Consider the following 20,864-nt stretch of genomic DNA (forward strand, 5'->3'; position numbering starts at 1 on the left):
TTGACCCTTGTGCCCATCACTTGCTCCCTTAAACTCAAAGCTTCAATACAGACTGAAGAAACATATAACATACCTGTGTTATCAAAGCCTGATGTGACAAGATTCTTTCTTAGCATATCATAGAGAGGGCTGTAAAAAATAATATGAATATTTGTGGTTTTCCATTAATTAAATATTCCTGTGGTATGTCACCTTCCTACTTTCTCTTAGATATACAGATAATTTTTTTTTCCCCACAATTTTTTTTTTTTCAAAACAAGGTTTCTCTGTGTAGCCTTGGCTGTCCTGGACTCCCTTTGTAGACTAGGCTGGCCTCAACCTCAGAGAACCATCTGCCTCTTGCCTCCCCAAGTGCTGCCATTACAGTTGTGTGCCACCGTGCCCGGCTTTCCCACAATTTTTTAAAATAACTTAAATATTAAAAAGGAGCCAAGCACAGTAGCGCTTGCCTAAAACTCCAGCATCTGAGAGATTCAGGCTGGAAGATCAAGTTTGAGGTTATTCTTAGCAACTTACTAATTTTGAGCTAATGAGAGACACTATTAAAAAAAAAAACAAAACCAATAAGTGAATGTCCAGCCCCTGCTATCTTGTCCTCAATAATAATTTGATCAAATTTTATTATATTAACTATTAGTTACCCAATTAGGGAGATTTCCCTTGAAAATTATTCTTTCCTTCTAGATGTCAAGTTTCATGTTTTTGATTGAGAAATGGGGGTGTGAAAGGAAGTTTTATCATTGTTAAGAGAAAATAAGCTCAGAAGAAAACAATCACTATTAAGGCGGGAACCACCAGAAGGATGAGAATGGGGCATAGATGGCTCAGCTGAAGAGCTCTTACTGAGAAACAGAATTCAACTACCAGCACCAACATGGTGGCTCACAACCACTTATAACTTTAATTCCAGGGGATCTGTCACCATCTTCCAACCTCCTTGGGCACCAAACATGTACATAGATAAGCATGCACATGCAGGCAACACATGAAATAAAACTTTAAACAAAAAGAAAATTTGAAGGACACTAGCTCCTCAGTTACCAACTAGCTTGAAAGGGTAAGCCAATGACATGGCCCCATGTAAGCCAAGAACACCACATAGGTCAAATTTACTCTACTTGATTCTTACTGGTTTCACTAGGAACCCCAAACTATCATGAATTTCTTTATTTTTCTTATCAGCACACACCTCCTCCTTTCTCTCTAATACCTTACAAACTATTTTAGTGACATGACTCCCTATTCAATCTTTATCCAAGATGCTCAGTGAGAAGCTCTTCTTCCAATTAGTCCCTAAAAACTGTTACAGCTCACTCAGCTCACCTTTTGCATCCTCAAGGATGCCTCTGACAATATAAGTCCCAATCATTCCTCATTTCATGTACTTCTCTTCTATAGCTCTTACTGTCATGTTATTTTATCACAACATATAAAGATGATTACTGTACCATATGTTTCATCATTTCAGACTGTCTACAGTTCAAACCATTCTACTGTACATGTTTCTCACTGGCTATACAACATATGCAGTCCCTAAAATACTTACTGATTGAAAAAAAAAAAACCTATACAGATTGAATGAGAAGGTATAAGTACTCAAAGATACATAAACCCTGACCCTCTTTACCTTGGATCTTTCACAGAAAAGCTCTGACATCCAAGTAGATCTCCCAAAAGATCTCCACCACAATATACCATGTGTTGCTCCTGTTGATCATAGAGCTGCTTCACCATTATGTACTGGCCTAGATAGTGCATTACCTACATGAGAATGAAACACTATGAAATGATATGTCTGACTATCCCCAAACCACAATTACCCATGAGTGGCTGAGACACTTTGCTAGAGAAAGACATACAAGACTGCCAGTGTTGGGATACGAACAGAGTATAAGCAATCCCCAAAGAGGACAGTGATTCCTACTGCTAGGTTCATCCACTCATTCATCAACAGAGCCAGTGACTTTTACACCAAAAGTTATTGTTGATTTGACAATGAAAAAAGGTAGCAACTTAGTATTCTACTGGCATGTGTCCAGTGTTTAATGGACCTGAAAAGAAAAGGCCAGACACACTATGCTTTTATTTGTTAAAGACCTAAATTCTGGCTTTTTCATTTCAGGGTTCAAAATCTCATGGTTCTAAACTTGAAAAGTGCTCTTTTACATGTACATAAAGCATGTTATAGATCTTTATTATATCATCTAGGTTGATACATTGTTGGCAATAGACCTGGATAAATTTTTTAACAGGAAAGGAGGAAAGGGAAAGGGAAGGAACTGGGAGATACAACTTCTGAAATATTTTTTAATGCTTCATTGTATATTCCCTTCTATCCTCCCACTCTGACCCTGAAATGTTTTTTAAAATTAGGTAAAAAAACAAAAAACAAAAAAACAACTTTTCACTCAATAATTAAGTTCTTATTAAATATTACAGGCAAATCAAAGACATCTGTAATCTCAGCAGCAGTACTGATAGATACAGCACTTCTAACGATAAAAAAGAGCTCCATAATTTTGTTTTCTCCTCAGGAAGGTGAAGGATCTACCATACTAAATGCAAACAAACTGTTCAAATACTGTTTTCCAGTTAAAAAAATTCAATGTGCAGGCTAAACAGATGGTTCAGAAGTTAAGAGCACTGACTGCTCTTCCAGAGGTCCTGAGTTCAATTCCTAGCAACCACATGGTGGCTCACAACCATCTATAATGAGATTTGGTGCCCTCTTCTAGTACACAGGCATACATGCAGACAGAATACTATATACATAATAAACAAATCTAAAAAAAAAAAAAAGAAAAAAAAATCAATGTGCTTTGATGGTTTATAAAAAAATCTTCCAGATACTATGTTATTTAAACTCCTAAACATTCAAAATGACTCAGTACTCAAGAGTATCTGACAAATGTATAATGACAAAGTTACTGCATCAAACTGCTGCCTGGCAGGAAAACTTGCAAGCTATGACATTTTAACCTACACCTTTTGCTTTTTAACTCCCAGGTCAATGAATTTGCGGATGACCACACATATATTCACTTCAAAAGGAACTCTAGGAGAAACAGGAAATTAACAAGGCAGTCTTTACAGCATGAGCTGCTCCTTCGGTAGCACAACTTCCGTTCTTGCCCTGATTTCCCAACTGTGCATATGATGGCCTCTATTCAACCATTCTTAAAATTGAGAACTGTCTTTAGTAGCTTACCTCTTTCATGGTGAATACTTCACCTTGAGCACCTGCTGCCTGCAAAATCTTCAGAAGTGGCAGTTTTGGTCGTACCTGCTATAAAAATAAAACATTAAGACAGAATTTTCATGTATCTGACAGACCTGGAACTTACTATATACTAAAGAATGACCTTGAACGCTGCACAAACCCAGCATAAAGTTGCTATTTACATTTCAATTAGATTTATTTCTGAAATATTAAGGAAAAGAAATCTTCCTTAAAAGCCTTAAAACCTCTTGGGAGACACATGCTGCCTTTCTGATAAATCATTTACAACAGGAAGTACACTCATACCTACAAAGATGACAATACATTTTTAAGAAAATTGGCTGTTGGCATGCAAACAGGAAAATTAGCATATCTGTGTATTTCTGGTGGAATTGTAAAATGATTTACCTGTTGTGGGGAAAAAAAAATCGGCAGTTCTTAGAAAGATGGCTCAGTAGCTAAGAGTACTGGCTGTTCTTTCAGAGAAACTGAGTTCAATTCCTAGCACTTACAAGGCACCTCACAACTGTAACTCCCAGTTCTAGGCTATCTGACACAGACACAACTGTGAGGCACAGGCATACATGAAGGCAAAACACTCATACAAATACACTTTTTACTTAAAGAAAATAAAGAGAAATATCAAATAACAAACCAGTTCCATTCCTATGTATCTATTAAAAACCTGAAAGCTGGGGACTTAGCATTGATTACACAGTTTTAATCTCATACTTGGATGGGGAGAGCATAAGAAAGATCTCCTAAATATAAGTCCAGCCTGGTCTACATAGCATGTACCAGTACAGCCAGAACTTCACAGAAACTCTGTCTCTAAAAAAGAAACAAAACAAAACAAAACAAAACAAAAACCTGAAAAATGGCCCAGACTAAATATGTATATACTAGTATTATTCTCAACTAGTTAAAAGATGATAGTAATGAGTTGAGCAGTGTTGGGACACACCTTTAATCCCAGCACTCGGGAGGAAGAAGCAGGCGGATCTCTGTGAAGTCAAGGCCAGCCTGGTCTACAGAGTGATTTCAGGAAGCTAGGGCTACTACACACAGAGAAACCCTGTCTGAAAAACAGTAACAACAACAAAAAAATCCCCAAAACAACATCAAAGAAAGATAGTAATGAAAATCAACAGATTAATAAAGAGCATTTATTGTATACAACCATTTCACCAATTGTGGAGTTTGGGAGCTCTTTAGCCAATAATTGTGTATTTAAGGTATTTTTATTATAAAACTGAAACACTAACAAACGACAAAGTTATCTATTTACTGCTCTGTCATCCTATTAAAGCCACAGTAACTTGGCTTACTTTATCATGTATTATGTTTTGTGTACTATTTGCCTACACTCATATACTTTCCTATCTTGTATCTTTTATTTAAAAAGTCCTTTTTTCACATTATTCATTACTCACTTTTGTATGCTGCTTGAAATTGATCTTAGAACCTCGCACATGCTAGGTAAGTATTCTACCACTCAGCTATGGTCTCAGCTCCCTTACCAATTTATTTTAAGATTTATTTATTTATTATATATACAATGTTCTGCCTGCATATATACCTGCATATCAGAAGAGAGCACCAGATCTCATTATAGATGGTTGTGAGCCACCAGGTGGTTGCTAGGAATTGACCTCAGGACCTCTGGAAGAACAGCCAGTGCTCTTAACCTCTGAGCCATCTCTCCAGCCCTCCCTTAGTAATTATTAATGAACACATAATGTACCATTTTTATGTGTCAGCTTATTATTAATTATTTATTAAACCAAGGGGTGGCAAACACTCTTCTGCATTTGTAAAAAGGTTGGGGTCCCCCCCCATTTCCCTTCATTTTGGCAGTTCTGGGGAATCTAGCCTTAAGCCCTGTACATCCAAGGCAAGTGCTCTGAAGCTCGGCTAACCCCTATTCCTGCTGTAAATGGTTATACCAGAATATGACCATGCCCATTAGTTAACATATTTTTTTAGGGCTACATTACTGAAGGGTTAAGACGAAAACTTTATGGCCTACAAAGCTTAACATATTTGTTTCCTGACTTTTCTATACAGAAAGTCTGTTGACTCCTACACCAAACTTCAAATGGTTCATAATTGTATTAGAAAAATTAATGCTACTTTTTTCCATTACTTCCTAGTAATGGAAGCTAGGTGGTGGTTCACTATTGTACTCGCAGCACTTGGGAGAGCCAAGTTCATCCTTGGCTACATAGGAAGTGAGGCCATCCATATATTTATATGTGTGTGTGTATAATGTATACATATGTGTATTATATGTGTGTATATATACCATTAATATAATGTGTTACATGTCATTGATATGTAATACTATTAATATATAAATATTGTATGTAAATATAGTCTGGGCCCATTTTTCAAGTTCTTTTTCTTTTTTAGAGATGGGGTCTCTATAAAGTCCAAGCTGTGCTGGAACTTGCTATGTAGACCAGGCAGGCCTGAAAACAAACAAATAAAACCAAACAAAGTATGTTTCTTGAAGAATCATAGTGCATATAATTTTTCATACTTCGAACAACCTACCTGGAATATTAAAGAAAGTGGAGCAACTGGGAAGTTGTACAGGCATGAAGACCTGAGTTCATTCAGATTTCTAGCACCCACACAGAAAGCCACATGTGGTAGCAGAAATCTACAGTCACAGCACTAGGAAGGCTGTGATAAAGGGACCCTCCTGGAACTCACTGGCCAGTCAGTGAGCTGTAGATTTAATAACAGAACCTGTCTCAAAAAAATAAGTGGAGCACAATTGAGGAAGACAAGCCATTTTACTTTCTGGTCTTTACAGACACAGGGACACATACATCAGACATAAACATGGGGGGATGAAGTGAGTGTAGTTATTCCACATACACATACACATATATAAATACATACTAAACACACATACACACATATAAATATATATATATAAACACACACACACACACACACACACACACACACACACACACACGAATCTCAGTTGCCAAGGTTGTCCTTAAATTCACTCTGCAGCCCAAGCAGGCTGATCCTCCTGCTCGAACCAGTCAAGTAGCTGGGATTAAATATAGGACTATAGCATCAGATCCCTCAATAAAGTCATTTTAAGGCTAATACTACCTCCCATCTTCCCTAATGCGTTAGCTATTAGGACAGTAATAAGAATGAAAAAGATCCAGTACTCTTTAGCCACATACAGTGGCACATGTCTGATTCCTTTGGCTGACATCTCCATGATCTGCAGAACAAAACAAAGCATTCGAAGTTTAGCCTAAGTGAGTCTGCATTCGAGGCCAACCCAAGCTGACCCTTCCAGATTATCCCAGCACTCTGGAGGCAGAGGCAGGCAAATCTCTGTGAGTTTGAAGGCCAGTCTGGTATACACCCTGAGTTCCAGGAGAGACTAGGCGACACAGAGAAACCCTGTCAAAAAGGTCTATCTGCAATAGGATGTACCAAATCTGAGATGAGATTGTCTAGAGTGTGTATCCACAAATGCCTAAAGATAAGCTATAGATTTTGTAAGAATACATTTGCTATATTCACCATTTAAGATAGCCTTTTAAATAAAACAAACTAGCTTGACCTGGTAGCACTTGCCTAGAATTCCAAAACCTAAAAGCTAGGCAGAGGGATCAAGCAAGTTCACAGCAGCCTTGTCTACAAAAGAAGTTCCAGGTCAGCTGGGGCTGTATAGGGAGACCCTGTTTGTGTCTTTCTTTCTCAAACCTCAAAGTAAAATGCACAAACAAAAGGAAAGGAAATCAACTAATTACAACCAGATTAGACAAAAAAGAACTTAGATAACCTGGCCCCAAATTCCCTACTACCTACCTCCTACCTAAAATGTGCCTACTATAATAAAAATGTATGAATTAAACAAGGTAGGGGCATAAGGAATGAAAATCCAGAGTGACCTTAAGCGTTTTAGACTATAACTTTAGACTATAACTATGGTAACACAAGCTTTTATAACATTACCACTTCTGCTTTAAGCAAACCCTCATCAGTGAATTCAGCTGTATGTCTCAATTCAATTTCTCAAAATATTCAAAGAAAAATAAGATGCCTGGTACTGATTACCTGACTAGCTCGTTCCGAAGCAATCCTGCAAGCACTGTCGGATGTTGAGCACTGGGCAGAAGTGGAATGCGATGTCATTTTGGCAGTGAAGATTCCGAAGTCAGTTAGCAAACTAAAAGGAGAAAAAAATTTGATAAAAAAATGTGAAGTAGAGGGCAGGTGTGATGGTGCATGCCTTTAATCCCAGTGCCAGGCAGGCAGAGGCAGGAGGATCTCTTTTTTCTGAGAGGCAGTCCAGAACAGGCAGGGCTTTGTTACACAGGGAAACCCTGCCTCAAAATAAATAAAGAAATAAAATAAAAATAAAATTAAGCAGGGCATGGTGGCACACACCTTTAAAATCAACACCCAGGAGGCAGAGGCAAGTGGATCTTTGTGAGTTCAAGACAAGCCTGCTCTAACAGTCTGGTCTATCCAGCAAGTTCAAGGACACTTAGAGCCTATATAGAGACCCAGTCTCCAAAACATAATAAAAAGACAAGACTGCCAGCAACAGTTAAATTAAAAACCTGATATATGCATATATATCTCTATACAACAAATGCAAAATACTCACATTGAGATTCTCAATAATAAGATCCAGCACAAGCTAGAGACTAAACCACCAATGCCTCCCTCAGGTGAATCCTCAAAGAAAGACAGGTCTGGACATGTTCCACCTCTAATGCGGATGCTAATGAGTGAACTGTTCTGGCTGAAAGGCAGATTTGCAATCTCTGTTTCCCACTGGCTGTCAGATAGTACCAGTTACTCCTGAGCAGAGTGCTTAAGATAAGAGCTAGGAGGCACACAGGTGGAAAATCACCAAGTTTAGAAGTTCCAACATGCCCAGACCAGAAACCACAGGATAGTGAGTGTCTGCATTTGCCTGGGTAATCTCAGTACTTGGGAGATTTGTCATGAGTTCAAGGCTAGCCTGAAGTTCACAGTAAGACCTCTTAAAAACAAAACAAAACAAAACACAAAGTCTTTAAAAATACATACATACAGGAGCTTTTAAATGTGCGGAATTCAAGCTGGACGTCATCTGCTAAGAGCGACCAATGGTCCTCCACAGGACCAGAGTTTGTTCCCCAGCACCATGAAGGCTAGGAATGGGGATGAGGGTCACAGTGGCCTGTAACTCCAACTCCAGGGGATCTTTATGTTAACAATCATCCCAAATACAGTTTCATTCCCTTGCTTTCTTCAAAGCGTATTCCTAAGAAATACATAATTAGCCTAGTTGCTTTAAAAAAAAAAAATAAAAAAGAACATTGCATGTAATTTGGGAGATAACTGTTTCACTGACATTACTTAATTCTTCTCAAATCACTTTATTTAGCTTACATTTTTATTTTTATTACTTATTTTATGTATTGGACTGAGAACAAATGTTTGTGCCATGATGTATATATGGGAGTCATAGTAAAAGTTACTGGAGTCGGTGCTCTCCTTCTGCCATATTGGCCTAGGGATTGAACTCAGATTAGGCTTGCAGCAGGCACCTTTACTCACTGAGCCTAAATTTTGCTCTAATTTCTCTCTCTCCTTAAGACAGGGTTTCTCAGTTTAACTCTGGCTGTCCTGGAACCCTCTCCATAGACCAGACTGGCCTTGAACTCAAGAGATCCACCAACCTCTACCTCCCAAATTTCTGGGATTAAAGGAATGCCCACTGCCCAGCCCCTAAATTTTATTTTTACTCAGTAATCTGTATATAACAAAATTTACCATTTTGACCATTTAAAGAGTACACCTTGGTACTATTAAGCAATTTAACAGTGCTATACAATCATCAGCTATTAGCCATCTCCAAAACTGCTTTAATCATTCCAAACTGAAGCTGTAACCATTAAGCATTATGCTTCCCCATTACCTGTTCACCAGCACCAACAACCAGCACGTATTTCTACATACGTACCTACTCTAGTGCCTTAGTTAGGGTTTTATTGTTCTTCATCTTGAACGTTAAGCAGCAGCAGCAGGAGACTGTATCACACTGGGCATAGCTTGAGCATATGACTTCAAAGCCCGCCTCCACAGTGACACACTTCCTCTAACAAAGCCACACCTCCCAATATTGTCACACCCTATGGGCCTATGGGGGCCCAATTACAGTCAAACTACCACATTGAGATACTTCATATATTTGTCCTTTTTTTTGTGTCTACCTTACTTCATTTAGAATATCCTCTAATACTGTTAAACACTTCCATTCATTCACTATTCATTATGACTTCTATATAATATTCCTGTAAAAAAACTTTTGTTAGCTGGGCACAGTAGCACACATCTATAATTCCAGCACTCTAGGAGGCAGAGGCAGGCAGATCTCTGTGAGTTTGATGCCAGCCTGGCCTACAAAAGAGTCCAAGACAGCAAGACTACAGAGAAACTCTACCTCAAAAAACGAAAAAAAAAAAAAATTATTGTATGTGTACTGTGTGTATATAGTGCCCACAAAGGCCAAAAGAGGGCATCAGATTGTATTATAAAAATATGCCAGGGGCTGGAGAGATGACTTAGTAGTTAAGAGCACTGTATGCTCTTCCAAAGGACCTGGGTTCAACTCCCAGCACCTAAGGGCAGCTCACAACTGTCTGTAATGCTGATTCCCAGGGATTTGACAACTTCAAACTAATACACATAAAATAAAATTAAATAAATTAAAAAATAAAAATATATGCCAGGCTTTTAATCCCAGTACTTAGAAGGTAGAGGCAGGCAGATCTCTGAGTTCAAGACCAGCCAGGACTATACAGTGAGACCCTGTCTCAAAAAAAATAAAAAAATTGCTGGGTATGAAGTAAGTACATGCCTTTAATCCCAGCACTTGAGAGGCAACAAAGACATAGACAGATCTCTTTTGAGTTCAAGGCCAGCTGAAGTTACATAGCTGAACCCTGTTTTAAAAATAAAATAAAATCTAGTAAAAATAATAATCTTTAGGAAAGGTGTACCAAGATACAGGTGTACCAAGATGCTGAAACAGGAAACTGTAATAGTATTCCCGCAATTCCTTTTCCCTCATGGCTTTATCTCCCATGACTCTGCCTGTCTCATTCCTCTTCCTCCTTCTCTTCCTCATCCTTCCCCTCCTCTTCTTACAGCAGATAGGAACTGCACAAAGACTTTGGAACACTCAGTCCTAAATAGGATGCCATCAAATCCCCCCTTTATGATTGTTACATAAAGGCTCAGTTCTCCCTTCTCTATCAGTTCAGAATAGTCCATCCATGTCATCCTACTGACTAGCATTCATGGTGCTAGAAGGTACTCTGCTACTAGAGAAGAAAGGTAATCATCACTCAGCTACAAACTCATACCTGCAACAGCAACCTGCCTAAAATATGTACATTTGGGTCCGATAGTGGCACAAATGTTATGGGAGTAACCAGCCACTTTTTTTTTTTTTACTAGCCCCACTCCATGAGATTAAATTCATGCCTGACACTGCTTAAGTGGCCAAGAACCTGAGACTAGATAGGTCATGAGCTCAGAAGAAAACCTACTATGATTATTCTGCTAAAGGAACATAACAATAAAATGACTCCTAATGACATACTGCTATTCCCATAGATTAGGTTCTTGATCAACCAAGATCAGAGAAACTACTGCTTCTTTTTTCCTCCTCCTCTTCTTACAGCAAGTAGGAACTGCACAAAGACCCACAGAAAGTGAGGGACTGTGGAACACTCAGTCCTAAGTGGGATACCATCAAATCCCTCCCCTCAAGTCTCAGGGACCTATATAAAAGAGAAGGCAGAAAGATTGTAAAAGCTAAGGGATGGATGACTCAAAGTAAACAGTGTCTTTAAGAGTAACACAACAGGACTGGTACACATATGAACTCACAGAGACTATGTCGGCACGCACAAGACAGGTTCAAGCCAGATGGGGTCTCAGCACTGGGATAGGGAAGTGCTGAAAGGGTCCCACAACCAACCAAGAAGCTATCTCCAGTTGAAACCCACTGACATAGGGAAAATCAGTTTTCTCCAATGGAGTGTACTGGGTCTACCAAGCATACTCCACAGCAGGTCCATCCCCAGAAGCTGGCCAATATAAAAAACAAACTCAGTGATATTTTTGTGAACTTTTGATATCATTTTGCTTTATCTGGCCTTTTGTCTTATCGAACTTTATTTTTATAATTTATTATTATTACTATTACTATTAATTATTTAAGGGTCATGGAAGAAAGAAGAAAATTTGATTGTCGGGCAAAAGACAACCTGGATGCAAAAAATAGAACTAGAAGGATTTTTGTTTATTTTGAGAAAGGGTTTCTCTGTGTAGCTCTGGCTGTCCTGAAACTAATCCCCTTGGTAGACCAACTGACCTCAAATTCAGAGATCCTCCTGCCTTTGCCTACAGAGTGCTGGGATTAAAAGCATGCACTACCAACACAGGTGAACAGGATACTTTGTAATAACCCAATACTAGAAAGAATGTGCAAACACACTCATCATTCATACACATGAGAAATGAGCAGCCACTGACACTTTGAATTCAATGGAAAAGAATCCCCTTTAATAAGGGGGAGTTAAGTATTATTATACATTTAAAGCTTGCTGCTAGGCATTATAACCCATGTCTCTAATCCCATCACTTGGGAGGAAGAGGCAGGCAGATCTGAGTACTAGGCCATCCTGATCTACAGAGTAAGTTTCGGACAAGCCAGAGCTAGAGAGACCCTGCCTCAACATTAATTAGTTAATTAATTAATTAAAACACAAGCTTGCTCAAGTCAAAAGCTTTTCCTTTTTTATTGTATGCTGCCAGCTGAAAGTTATATTCAGTTGCTGACACTACCCAGTTAAGAATCATTCTTGATTCCTCTTTATTCCTATTCCCTGACACTTCAAGATTGTAACTATTAAATCACTTAAACTCAAAGAAAAACAAAACAAAAAACATAGGCAGCGGTGGTGCACATCTGTAATCCCAGCACTTTTCATACAGTTTAAAACTTGCTACTAGGCACTGTAGCCCATATCTCTAAATCCCAGTACTTGGAAGGCAGAGGCAGGCAGATCTCTGTAAGTCTGAAGTAAGCCTGGTCTACAGAACTTGGACAGCCAATATTACACAGAAAAACTATCTTGGGTCCGGGGGAGGACACACACACCATTTCCTAACTACACTCCATCTGTACAAGCATTTCCAATCCCTAACTGTGATCTCTTGATTCCATATATCACAAATGAATGCTTACCTATCATGCTTAATGACTTTGGTTCAATCTACCATTTTACCAGGGCAGAGCTGAGAACACAGAGGACACACTGATCCTGTTCTGTAACTTAACTACTAAACACCTGGTATAGCTTCTCAGAAGTCTAGTCTTATCTTGCCTGCACTGTCCTCCCCCTGTTCACTCATCCAACTATAGCCAAAATGACCTTTTAGTTTCCCAGAACATTTGCTTCTTGCCTCAAGGCCTTTGTACACACTGTTCCTTCATTTGAGGCACTGTGGGTTCTACACAAGTCTAGTTCACCTTAAGTCTTAAAGTATAAGGGTAAATACCACCCCCTTAGCAGTCATTAATACATACTGTGATGGTTTTAATGATAATGACTCATGTATTTGAATATCTGATCCCTAGCTAGTGTGCCACTGGGGGTGGGCTTTTGCCAGGCCCAGTCTCACTCTCTTTGCCTCCAGCTTAGTTACGGGTCAGATGTAGCTCTATCTACTGCTCTGGTGCTCTCCCCTCTACCCCCCTACCCCCAACCCCGCCAAAACTGTCTCATGGACTCACCCCCTGAAACTGTAAGCAAGCTCCCAAGGAAATGTTTTCTTTTTTAAGTTGCTTGATCATGGTATCTCTAGACAGTATTAAAAAGTTAACTAGGACATATTAAAACCACTTAGGCAAAGAAACCCAGTCTCCAAACAAAACAAAAGAAATTAGGTCAAAGATTGAAAAGTGGATAAAGCAAGAACTTTGAAGGAAGCAGATCTCTTCTTTCCCCACCCCAAACATATCTGAGTCTTGTCACTGATTAGACTAAGGATGTAGCTCCATGCTGGAGTATTTGTCTAGCATGTACACACCCTGGATTTAATTCATGGTACCAAAAAGTAAATACAGCCAGGGATAGTAGCACACACCTGTAATATCAACACCTAGGAAAAGCAAGCAGCCCCTTGACCAAATACATATATATTTTTTGTTTTGGAGACAGTGTTTCTTTGTGTAGCCCAGGCTGTCCTGGACTTTATAGACCAGGCTAGCCTTGAACTCAAAGAGATCCACCTGCCTCTGCCTCCCAAGTGCTGGAATTAAAGGTGTGTGCCACCATGCCTGGCTTGACCAAATATTCTTGACCAAAAAATAAAGAACAAAAATCTATATTTAATATCAGATATAACTTATATGAAAAATGGAAGGCTGGGTAGCAAGCAAACAAAAGGAGACAATTAGCTTCTAAGATCTTGGGGTACAGGAAAAACTGAGTGGGGTGAATGAAAAAAATAAAAAAGGCAGGCACAACTGGTCCCTGGGTTCAGCACCAGATGAATAAAAGAATAAAAAATAAAATACAGAAGGACATGACTGCCCCTAAGTATAGTGGAGGAGAAAGTTCATTATAGATAGAAGGGAAAGCAGCTGGGCATGGTGGCACCTGCCTGTAATCTCAGCAGATGCAGATGGAGCTCTGTGAATTCAAGGACAGCCTGGTCTACAAAGTGAGTCCAGGACACCAAGGCTACACAGAGAAACCCTGTCTAGAAAACAAAACAAAACAAAAAGAGAGTCCACAGTGAACATGACTCTGAGCCATGCAATGAGACGGGGGAGGGGTGACCTAGGCTAAGAGATTGATCAAGAGAGTAGCCTGGTAAAACCAGGTAACCAAAATAGCTAGATTATACAGAGAAGGGCGGCTGGGGGAAGGGCAGCCCAGCTCTTGAGCTGGAGAAGCTTAGGGTAGGGGGCAGTACTCTCTAACAGTTAGGGATGCAAGAAGAACCTGGTGGCCAACATCCTCTTTAATATGTTAAATAGGGGCCCCGTTGCCAAATGTCCTGGGTTTGAGACCTAAGATCTCATAAACCTAAGAAAACACGACTAATTTACGTGAGTCCTAGTTCAAAAATTTTTCAAATTATGTTATTAAATAATAAAGCAGGAAATGGCAGAGTGTGGTAGCATATGCCTTTAATCCCAGAACAAGAATGGAAGAAGCAGGTGGATTCTGTAAATTCAAGGCCAACGTGGTCTACAAGATGAGTTCCAGGACAGCCACGGCTACAAAGAAAAACCCTGTCTCGAAAAAGCAATAAATAAGGAACCAGAAAATTTTGAATTGTGTAACTGTATATTATACAACTGTTAATACTGTATAACAGACAGTATTAAAAAACTGTTAAAGCCAGGCATAGTTAAGGATATGCAGGTGGAGGCCAGCCTGAGCTACATTATGAAACTCCATCTTAAAACAAAACAAAAAAACTGTTAACGAAGGGTTGGAGAGATGGCTCAGTGAACACCCTGCTCTTGCAGAAGACCCAAATTCACTTTTCAGCATCGACATACGACTGCAGCTTCAGGGATCTGATGCCCTCTTCTGGCCTCCAAAGACAGCATACTCATGCCACGCACACGACATGAAAATACCCACACAGACGTAAGTACGCATAATTAAAAATAAAAAAACTAAAAAACTGTTAACTGTAGTAGAAAGCCCTGTGTCATTTTTAAAACCCTTATCTATGACTTTTAAAGAATTCCTTCTCCTTTAATTAAAGGACAGTGACACAACCAGTCTCACCAACAACCAAGGCTAAAAATAGTGAGGGGGGAGGGGAACCTAGAAGAAATTAGCCTTATACTAGGACTCCCATTTCCACAAACATCCCCTCTACTGGGTATTGGGAATACAGACTTTTTTTCATCTTTCAACCTTCCATTTCATTGTGTTAGTCTCCAAGTCCCAGCTTATACCATTTAATACCCATAATGACAAATGATGTATTTAGGTACTGAATTTTCTTACAATTTTTACCACGCTCTCAGTGTTTTCAATACTGAGCTTTCAAAATGCAAAGTGTATCCCCAATTCATCTAGAAACTTCCCAAAAGTTTCTAGAAATAAAACAGTGCATAACAAAGTTAAGTTTTGTGCTGTAGAGCCTGTTTCTGTTCAACAATGACCAAGACATTTGGGTCAGCCACTCTTCAAGGCAAATTACACATAACTCGTTTGATCCTTACAGGGTGTCATGAAGTAGAGTCATTTCCAAAGGAAGCAACTGAAGCAGACAGAAAGCTAGCCCCAAATCATGGAGCTCTCCCACCATGCTAAAGCCAAAACTCTAAATCTGAAAGCCACGGCCTCAGCACCTACAGCCTTCTTTCCCATGCCTCAAAAGTTCTGGCTGGAGAAACTGGTAAGTGGGGAAAGGTGCTTGCCACAATAGTGGAAGGAAAGAAGTCTTGACAGACTGCCTTCTGACTCCCCCACCACACACATCCCACACACAGATACCACAAATTAAATAAATAAATAAATAAATAAATAAATAAATAAATAAATGAGTGAATGAATGAATGAATGAATGCATGTAATAAACATGGGGGGGTCTGACTCATTCTTCATATTAGGTCAAAAGCTGCTTCCTTGGAGAAGGCTTTGCTGACTCCAAAAACGGAATGATACCAGAATTAAAACATGTATTTGAGGAGCTGTGAGAACAAGTGCTTAGCACACAGAAGGCCCAATCCTCACCACGCTGTGAAAAAATTACTTTTGCTTTCTTATTTGCTCTCCCCCTACCTTGAAACTATAGAGTAGAAAGTATGATTTTGTCAATGATGATTAAGTAGTTTCTACCCTACAATTAGTCCAAGGGACTCCTATACCTCATCTTGAAATGCCTGCCTTTGAAAACAACTGTTTCCTATGCTGGGCTGGAACTCACTTTGTTGATCAAGTTGGCCTTGTATTCAGAGATCTGTCTGTATCTGCTTGGGAATAAACGTGTGTACCACACACCCAGGGAAGATAACTGTAATTTTAACACTAAAATTAAAAACTCCTAAAAATCATAAAAATAAACAAAATAATTAAAGATTTGTAATTCTCGATTCTTTTAGGCTCTAAGGTTGTTGATGTAATATGTATCTGTTCTTGTGTTCTCTGTAGGGGTATATGTACATGAGTGAAGATGCCCTCAAAGGCCAGAAGCAGCCGATCCCCCTAGAGCTATACTCAGAGGCAACTGTAGTTCCCTGGCTCCTGTTTAAGAGCACCAAGGGCTCTTAACCACTGAGCGATCTCTCCTGCCCCTTGTTCAACTCAACTGGGAAAAAAAAAAAAAAAAAAGAATAAAAATTCATTTTAAAAAGAAAACAAAGCCAAGTACAACAGCGCATTCCTTTAACCCCAGCACTTGTGAGGCAGAGGCTAGCCTGATCTCACAATAAGACACTGTCTCAAAAAATAAAGACGTAAATTAAAAAAATCAGATATGGTTCAGTGTACTTCTTACTAAGTGTGCTACACATTTTTCGTGGAGGAGCAAAAATGTACTGCAGCTATTTGTCAAACCAGGAAATAACCTAAAAGAACACCAATTAAGACCCAGTTAAAGAAATGCCTATACAATCCTTTAATGGACTATAATGCAAAATACTTTAAAAGAAAATGTATCTTATAGAAAGCTGCTGTTATCTGAAAAGTTTAAGATGGATAATAATGCCTGCAAAATGATCCCTCTATGGTTTAAAACTGAGAATATGTGTAGAACAAGTCAGGAAAGCTCAGCCCCCAGTTGTTATGACATTAGAAAGCCTGAGGGGTTAGGGATATTGGCCCATCAACTTTACACTTGCACTTCTTTTAAAGAGGAGTTGGGTTGTGGTCTTGACCAATACAGTGAAGAAAGAGTATTATAACTAATACTTTGAAGCTAAAATTCTTTTTCCTAGCAGGAATGTATGAACGGGGAGAATAAACATGACTAGACATGCAGCAACCGACACTTAGTAAAGGTTTCAAGTGTCTTTGACACATCCCAGGCCTGATGGAGCTTCCTAACACACATAGGACTTTCTTGAGAAGGACAAGACAGGCACTGTTTTATCCAGGTGTGGCTTAATAGAGTGGTTTCAAAATTTGGGGATGTACAAGAATCACTGAGAGGTGTGCTAATTAAAATTCACTTTCGTGGGCCATCTAGGTGTCTCTTTGTGAATTCGACCAGGCTAGCCTGGGCTGGTTACTGGCAGTGGCCGTAGCAGCATCAGCAGAAATAATAATTATTATTTTATATTTGCGGTGGATATTAAAAAAAAAAAAAGAGGTCCATACGTAGACTCCCAAATTAATATCTTTCAAACACTAAGGCGACCGTAAAAATTATTTAAGTCTCGTCACTATCAATGTCACTCTCCCGGTCTCCCTTTCTCCTACCCCTTTCCGCCCAAGTTCCTCAATACCCCTCAAATCTGAGATGCAATTAAAACATCAGCACCTTCACTTCGTTTTCAGTCTGTAACTGTAGACCCAGTTTCACCGCACTCCATTTTTCTCCCCCGTGGGTCCGTGGCGCCACCCTTCCCCCCACAGCTTCTTCCGCGGCCCCGCGGTCCCCGCCGCCCTCGGCCTCCCACCCGGGCCCCAGCTGCGAGGCCGCCGGACTTCCCGCCCACTGCCCCCGCACCCCTCCGGCCAGACCCCACCACCACACCTTACGGCCGCTCCATGAGTCGCACCCCCTCCTAACTAGGGGAGGGGTGGCAGTTGTAGATCCTAAGGCCTCCACCGCATTTTGAAACTGCGAGCAACGGCAGCACTACTTCCGGCCTCTCAAACCCAGCATTCGCGAGAGCTTCCGGGGAGGCCGTAAAAAGACCATAGAGAGGCTCCGGAGGACTGGAGAGCTAGAAAGGCTGAAGAATCTACCATAGAGTACATACTAATCAAGGAAGAGCCCTCTAGTCATGATGACTGCTAGACATAGTGTTTTTACTTTTAAGACAAGGACTCTGTGTAGCCCTGGCTGTCCTGGAACTCATTATGTAAACCGGGTTGGTCTCGAACTCACAGAAATCCACCAAGTCTGCCTCCTGAGTGCTGAGATTTAAAGCGTGCCACACCATGCCTTGCATGAAGAGGTTTTGCACGAGAATAGGGAGAATTTGTGGGTTCTTCCAATATGTATAGCGATGTCCCAGGAGATCAAAACAGAAGAAAGCTAAGAGTATCATCACAGGCGGCCTCCAGATCTACAGAAAAACCGTAATTTATTTATTCTTACTCCCCAGGAGTGGCTGCCGAGGAAATCAGCATCCGAGTTGTTTCTGGAGAACATAACGACTGGTTTAGTCACGAAAGACCACAAAATAAGTGATAAACAATAAAAAAAAAAAAAAAAGGGGGGGGGTGGGGCAAAGAACAGTAAAACGGAGCTTAACTTGGATCACGGAATCAGGTCGCGCTTCCCCACCATTCCCAGGGGTTGACAAACTATCTCAAGCAAACTGCCTTTAACCTCTGCCGGTGACAAACGGTTAAGCTCCCCCATATAACCTGGTTTATTTCGGTATTATCCTGAGTGAGAGGATTTTCCGAGCTGAAATATTTTGTTTTATAATTTCTGTTGAAAACTGAGTATCAATCCCAGCATTCGGAAGGCAGGGATAGGCAGATCTCTGAATTTGAGGCCAGCCTGGTCTACAAAGGACAGGCAGGGCACGACATACATAGAGAAACTCTGTCTTGAAAAAAATGAACAACAACAAACCCTGAGCATCTTGGAGCACAGTATGAATTCATTATTTCAGATGTAAATGATAACCCGGTTTTTTGTTGTTGCTGTTGTTCTTCGGTTGGTTTTGTTTTGTTTTTTTGTTGTTGTTGTTTGTTCAGGGTTTTTTGTTTTGCTTTTTTAAACAGGGTTTCTCTGTGTGACCTTGGCTGTCCTGGATTCGCTTTGTAGACGAGGCTAGCCTGGAACTCAGAGATCCACCGGCCCCTGCCTCCCAAGTGCTGAGATTAAAGGTATGCACCTAATTGTTCTTTTTCCATGTGCTCGGTCGGACGAGGCAGAACGCAGATCCTAAGAAGCTGGACTTTCTGGCAGCGGTAAGCCACCGGATAAAGGTGCTGAGAACCGAACTCAGGTTTTCTCGAAAGGCAGCAGGAAGACCTAACCATCGAACCATAAGCCTCCAGCCCCCACCGCTCTTTCTGTAAATTTTTTCATATAGCGTCGCTAGACCGAACCAACCACTCTCAAAACATTTATGAAAGGAATTAAGGGAACGCAAACTCAGCCGGCAAAGGCTCTTTACAGTCCCATTCTCAAAGAGTGGCTAATTCTCAAGTCAGCTCCATGGCAAAGGTCTGTGCTCAAATTACTGAGGAAGATCATCAAATGCTAAGATAAAGAGCATCTCTCTTTAAAGAGAGATAAAGAGCTTTCCTCTCTCCGGCGTAGGAGGGCTTCTGTGCTCAGTAGCCCTTCTGTGACCCCCGTGTCGTGTACCACGTAAACTTGTTTAATCTCAGCACCCCTTCTTTCCACATTTCATACTCCACAGCTTAGCCCTAAAACTCCCCTTTCCAACCCTGCGGCATGAGTTTCAGCCCGGACGTCCCCTCTCCTGTCAACGGCAAAACAGGCCGAATCTGTTACTCTAGAGCGCTTTAAACGGAATTCCGCGTCCCTCGGAGCTTTCAGATCAGAGTCCACCTAGCCACGGCGTACGTACATTTCCTAATTGGGAAGGCGCTAGTAACGCAGGCGGAAACAGGATCTGGACCCGCTTAAAGTCTCGCGTGAGTAGAGCAATTGCGCAAGATTTCTTACTCTTATGTAAGCATTGTAGAGGGGCTGCTTTGCAGGGGCCCGGATAGCTCAGTGGGTAGAGCGTCAGACTTTTAGTCTCAGGGTCCAGGGTTCAAGTCCCTGTTCGGGCACCTTGACTACTTTTTTTTTCAAACACTTCAAAATCAACAAATATTGCACAAATTTAAGGGTAGCACAAGCAAACTAACGTACCCATTAGTGAGGATTTGGACACTTCACATTTCCACCGACTAGCCAATATTCGAGCCTCCCTTCGCGACAAAGGACGAAATTTTGTAGGTCCTTTTCCTTCTTGAGAATTTGTAGAATATCCTTAAATCTATGAAAAATACACTACCTGCATTTTCAAAGTGACTTCTTAGTATCTTTTATATTATTCTTTGCTATGAAAGATCGCCAAAACTTGCAGCCGCCCGAACAGGGACTTGAACCCTGGACCCTCAGATTAAAAGTCTGATGCTCTACCGACTGAGCTATCCGGGCGCTCCGTGTGCTGACTTTCTCTTCTATTTACTTGATATAATAGTAACCCGTGGCTTTTCCCCCAGCAAGCTAAACTAAGGTTTTAGTTACCTAGCGAGTGCATTTTTAATGTACTAAACATGTTTTTACTCTTTGTTCCATTTACTTAATATTTGTGTTTTCCAAAGTCTTCTCATATTTGATGTTTGATAACTCTCCAGTACCTAATAAACTCTAAAACAAAAAACAAAAAAAAAATTTATTTTTTTAAATT

At 40.3% G+C, this 20,864-nt stretch overlaps 1 protein-coding gene and 2 non-coding genes across 7 annotated transcripts in view; 1 reads left to right on the plus strand and 2 right to left on the minus strand.

The window, feature by feature from the left end:
* Mdm4 (MDM4 regulator of p53) overlaps positions 1-18,108 on the minus strand; it is a 43,040-nt gene extending 24,932 nt beyond the window's left edge. For 2 of the 5 annotated variants that reach the window (XM_055598231.1, XM_055598227.1), the window contains exons 1-5: positions 18,005-18,108; positions 7,319-7,430; positions 3,209-3,283; positions 1,628-1,761; positions 74-129 (exon numbers count right to left, since the gene is read on the minus strand). In XM_055598231.1, coding sequence (XP_055454206.1) covers positions 74-129; positions 1,628-1,761; positions 3,209-3,283; positions 7,319-7,396 — 343 coding nt within the window. In that variant the 5' untranslated portion in view covers positions 7,397-7,430; positions 18,005-18,108. Of the gene's footprint in view, positions 1-73; positions 130-1,627; positions 1,762-3,208; positions 3,287-5,776; positions 5,803-6,432; positions 6,474-7,318; positions 7,431-18,004 lie in introns of those variants that run through there. The other 3 variants (XM_055598230.1, XM_055598226.1, XM_055598229.1) reach the window with 2 other exon arrangements.
* Positions 18,109-20,165: 2,057 nt separating this feature from the next.
* On the plus strand, positions 20,166-20,238 carry Trnak-uuu (transfer RNA lysine (anticodon UUU)). The gene has a single exon. It is a non-coding gene; the product is annotated as a tRNA-Lys (tRNA).
* A 300-nt stretch (positions 20,239-20,538) lies between these two features.
* Trnak-uuu (transfer RNA lysine (anticodon UUU)) lies at positions 20,539-20,611 on the minus strand. Its single transcript has one exon. It is a non-coding gene; the product is annotated as a tRNA-Lys (tRNA).
* Between the last annotated feature and the right edge of the window lie 253 nt (positions 20,612-20,864).

This window comes from Psammomys obesus, unplaced genomic scaffold, assembly GCF_907164565.1.
Source record: "Psammomys obesus unplaced genomic scaffold, mPsaObe1.curated_primary_1811, whole genome shotgun sequence".
In the NCBI taxonomy this organism is placed as follows: domain Eukaryota; kingdom Metazoa; phylum Chordata; class Mammalia; order Rodentia; family Muridae; genus Psammomys; species Psammomys obesus.